Here is a 4603-nt window from a genome sequence, read left to right as displayed (position 1 = left end):
AAAAAATAAAAAAAAAAAAAAAAAAAAAAAAAAAGGAATTATCACAACCAAGATGAGAGACTTTCAATATGACTAAACTAACCTTGAAAGGCCCATTATCTGTCCTGAAGCTGACACCCGGAACATACTTTAGCCAAACTGGGAAACCCCTGAAATTGAAACAAGAAACAAAAAATGCCCCAAGACTTAAATCCTATGCGAAAAATAGAAAAACTTTTCCAATAAAGTTACAATGTTTATTCTTTTGAAATATTACCCAAAGTTCCATTCAGCACAGGCATATGGCCCAACTCTGAGATGAACATAAAGTCCAGCTTGCTGTGCCAACTTAATGAACTTCACTAAATCATACCTCCCTTCAAAATAATACTGAAAATCCCCCCAAAAACAAAAAATTAATCAGTTAAAAATGCAAACAAAGAAAAATATTCAGGGAAAAACAAATGAAAGAAGCCTTTTTTTTTATTGCTTACTTTGCCAGGTTGAGGTTCATGTCCATTCCAGAAAACATAAGTCTGAACTACATCCAAGCCTCCTTCTTTTGCTTTCTTAAGAAGATCCGGCCACATCTGTACCCAGAAATAATAAGCAAAACAGAGCTCAGAAATGAGAAATACTGTTCTCCAAGAATCCTAATAATAACAGAAGAAAAAAAAAAACATGCCCAAAAATTTTGGGTAAACCTAGGAATTACATTGGATAGAAATATACCTCAGGGGTACTTCTAGGATAGTGAATGGATCCAGAAAGAAGGATCTTTCTTTGGCCATTAATAATGAAAGAATGCTTATCATAAGATACTGAAGCAGTTCCAAGAGAAACCCAAGAAGCACCCAATAACACCACCAACAATACCACAATCACATCCCACATTTCATGTTTCCAACCCATGTTTAATGTTTTTTTTCCTCAGCCAACACCAAACTGCCACCCCTCTCTTCTTCTGCCTTTCTGGGCAATGCCCTTCTTTCCCACTTTATTCTATGCTTCTTTTTTTCTTCTTTTTTTTTTTTTCTCTATCTTGCCTAGAGAGAGAGACAAAGACAAGCTGCTTTTGTTGTCTTGAGATTTTTTTTTTTATTATTATTCCTTTTAAGCGTACAGAGACAGAGAAACGTAGTGTGGTGAGAGAGTGTGTGCGTGATTAATTGTAGCTTGAAACTTGGAAACATTAGTGCTCTGCAGCTGCCATTTTATAGCGCCAATGAAGGTCAGAGTGGGTCCCATTTTTGGACTTTTTACGCACCAAATGGGACCGCCACCCGCCATGGCAAGCATTGCTTGTAGCCGCTGAGGTTAAAAATCCGTTTAGTTCGGTAAGCTTATCTGATTTGATTCGCGTACGTTGTACTATTAATTTGATTTGATGCAGGTAAATTAACCCTCTATCAACATGTCTATAAGGATATTTTTATCTTTTACATGTAGTATAAAATATTAAAATGTAACTTTTTTATGCATTAGGTCTCCACTTTAAATCAGACTAATTATAATTTTCATAATGATTACTCAAGAGCAACTAAAGAGAGTAAATTGTAAATGTCTCTGTCAATTCTCAAGTTCTCACCCCTCTGAATGGTATACTCGAATTTATTACGGAGTAACTTATTGTGTCTTGATGTTTTGGTACGTACAAATTACGAAGCGAAGCGTAATTCACTTGAGAAAAGCTTTGCACATGATCCTTGTCCATATATACACTATTTTTTAAACTAATTATTCCAATATAACTATAATTTTAACATTGAATACTATTATTAGGTATTTATTTTTATACATAGCGCACAAAAAACTAGTATTATGTATAAAAGTACAATTTATAGTAGAATGTTTAATTTGACTAATTAATTTAAAATAACTCGTGATTTTTTCTGTTCTATTGTTAACAGAAATTAAATTGTGATTAATTTCTATCATGTCAATTAATTAAAATTAATAATTAGGTATACATCCGTTCCTCTCTAATAAATGAGTCTAATATGGCTGCGAGCATTGAAACTTGAAAGTCACGGCTGAAGAAGTAGGGATATGTTAAATTTGTATTGTACGGAGTACTTGTTGATTAGCAAATTGCACCTAAACATTAATAGATAGAATCATTAATAACATGTTTGGTTCATATAGAGCATTTACATTAGTTAAATTTTCTCTCGGTATGATTAGAGATTAAAGATTAGAATATTCTTTTTGAGAATAGACTTATTTATTTGTTTGCAATAGCTATTCCGAAAAATTTTTGATATTAAACTATTATTGAATTCTTATAAATAACTTATATTTGATAATACTTAAGGGGTGCATTCGACCTTAACTTTCATAAACTTTTATAGATTTTTATGAACTTTAATGGCCTGTTTGGTTGGATGTAGTTTGAGGGGATTGAATTGCAATTCAGTAAATTTCCAAACTACAGTATTTGGTTGGAGGAAATTGCAATTCCCTCCAAATGATGAATTGCAATTCATGGGGGGTGGAGAGGAGTGGCAATTTGTTGGTGTAAAGACAATTTTGCCCCTCCTCCCATACCCTTTGTCTTTTTTTTTTTTTCAATTTGAAATAATAATAATAATAATTAATTATTATTATTATTAATTTTTTTTTTGAAAGAATTATTATCATTATTATTATTTTGAAAGAATGATTATTATTATTATTTTTGAAAGAATTATTATTATTATTATTATTATTAGATTAGTTGCTGCTACCACCACTACTACTACTACCACCACAATATAAGGGCATTTTAGTAATTTTGTCACTTCTTACCTTTCAATTCCCTGTACTCCTATTTCTGCATACCAAACACTGTAATTTCAATTCCTACTTTATTCATTGAATTGCAATTCCACCGAATTACAATTCTTTTCCACCCTAATTCCCTCTTCCCAACCAAACGCCCTGTAAAAGTTTGAAGATACTCAATTCAAAATTTTATGAAATCTTTAAAAGTCGAACAGTATTTAATTACAAATTTTAAATAGTATTTAAAAGTTATGCGGTATTCGATTAAGACTTTTAAAGAGTTTTTTAAAATTCAATACTATAAGTCATGAAATTTTATATATTTATATTACGATTTTTTTTTAGATTTTTCCACTCAAATATAACTAGTTATTGAATCCATCCAGCAACAAATTTATTAACAAATAATTCTTCATGCCATTAGCCTTGGGCTCAAATGGCATGTAGTGGCGCTCCCATACGGGAGGTCACGAGATCGAGCTTTTAGTGGATGTAATACTAACTCCATGACCAGATACTACAATGTAGTAGACAAAAAAAACTAAATTCATAACAAAATTAATAGTTTGTAGATTAATTATTGTTGAATTTAAAGTCAATAATACAAATTAAAATTATTAATAGTTAAGGGATTATTTTTAAAATTAACTCATACAAAAATTCTTAAATGAGCCAACTTACACTTCCATTTTGTGAAGTATGAGACTCAATATATATGTTTAAATTGAACTTCTTTATTTAAAATTATTTTATTTGTTATTTGTTATTACTATGCATGAATTTGAACATGCGACGAATAGTGAGGTGAAATTATTGAAAAACCAACAAAATTTTTAATCGGCATTAAGCACCTACTTTTTTAGGTTTAATGTTGGGGTTGGTGAAACATTGCTTTGGATATTATGATAATTAAAAGTACTGATTTAAAACTGGTCAAGTGTTTTGTTTGACATGCCTACTTTGTTGAGAGTACTAAGTAAATTGTAAAGTTATAATTTGGAAAAATTATGCTTTCCGTTCCTAAGTTATAAGGTAATTGTAGAATTCGTCTCTGAGTGTTAGTCATGCTCACTTTTTATCCCTAAGTTATTATTGGTGTTGTATTTTTCGTTCTTCCGTACTTACTTTTTGTTATGAAGTTATACCAAACACATAAATTACTTTTACTAAAACTCATTTTGATTATTAAAGGGATATATTCAATAAAGACTTTTATAAACTTTAAAAGTTTGGTAATAGGTATTTGATTTAGACTTTAAAATTTTGGTGATTCCAAATTCGATTTTGATTCCTATCTTTGAACCAAATTCCACCTTAGTCTTTAATATTGTAAATTTATCGCATTCATTAGTAAATCAGTCAATGAATTGTCAAATTCACCTTAAAATTTTCAAACAACTTGTCCAACAACAACCCAAAGCAAAAAAAAAAAAATAAAAAATAATAATAATAATAATAATAAATAAAATAAATAAACACCTCGCTCAAAAAAAAAAAAAAAAAAAAAAAAAAAAAAACACCTCGCTCTACTTAAAAGATAGATTCCCTGGCCTCCTCTTATCCGTATTATCGTGGGATTTTAAATTTGGACTTTTGATTTGAAAATTTTGGGCGTATGAAAAAAGAAAAAGAATTTAGAAACCACCAATCAAGATCCGTGGACCACGGTCCAAAAACACATAAAGTATATTATTCTTGTACTAAAAAAAAGTACACTATTCTAACTCATAAAATGTATTATCTTATTCCAGAAATTTTATTATTCTAACACATATAAAGTACATTATTCTAATTCATAAAATACATTATCTTACTAAAAAATGATCATTATTCTAACACACGTGCAGAGTAAAAAAAATTA

General features: G+C 29.7%; 1 protein-coding gene across 1 annotated transcript in view; it reads right to left on the bottom strand.

Moving 5' to 3' along the window:
- LOC116022525 (beta-galactosidase-like) overlaps nucleotides 1-1170 on the bottom strand; it is a 6335-nt gene extending 5165 nt beyond the window's left edge. The window contains exons 1-4 of the mRNA XM_031263260.1: nucleotides 712-1170; nucleotides 474-569; nucleotides 257-369; nucleotides 83-149 (exon numbers count right to left, since the gene is read on the bottom strand). Of these exons, the coding sequence (XP_031119120.1) occupies nucleotides 83-149; nucleotides 257-369; nucleotides 474-569; nucleotides 712-891 (456 nt within the window). The 5' untranslated portion in view covers nucleotides 892-1170. The remainder of the gene's footprint in view (nucleotides 1-82; nucleotides 150-256; nucleotides 370-473; nucleotides 570-711) is intronic.
- Nucleotides 1171-4603: the final 3433 nt, after the last annotated feature.

This window comes from Ipomoea triloba, chromosome 6 (assembly GCF_003576645.1).
Source record: "Ipomoea triloba cultivar NCNSP0323 chromosome 6, ASM357664v1".
NCBI classification, from domain to species: Eukaryota; Viridiplantae; Streptophyta; class Magnoliopsida; order Solanales; family Convolvulaceae; genus Ipomoea; species Ipomoea triloba.
The sequence above is the reverse complement of the archived record's forward strand: the minus strand, read 5'-3'. Positions and strand labels throughout refer to the sequence as shown.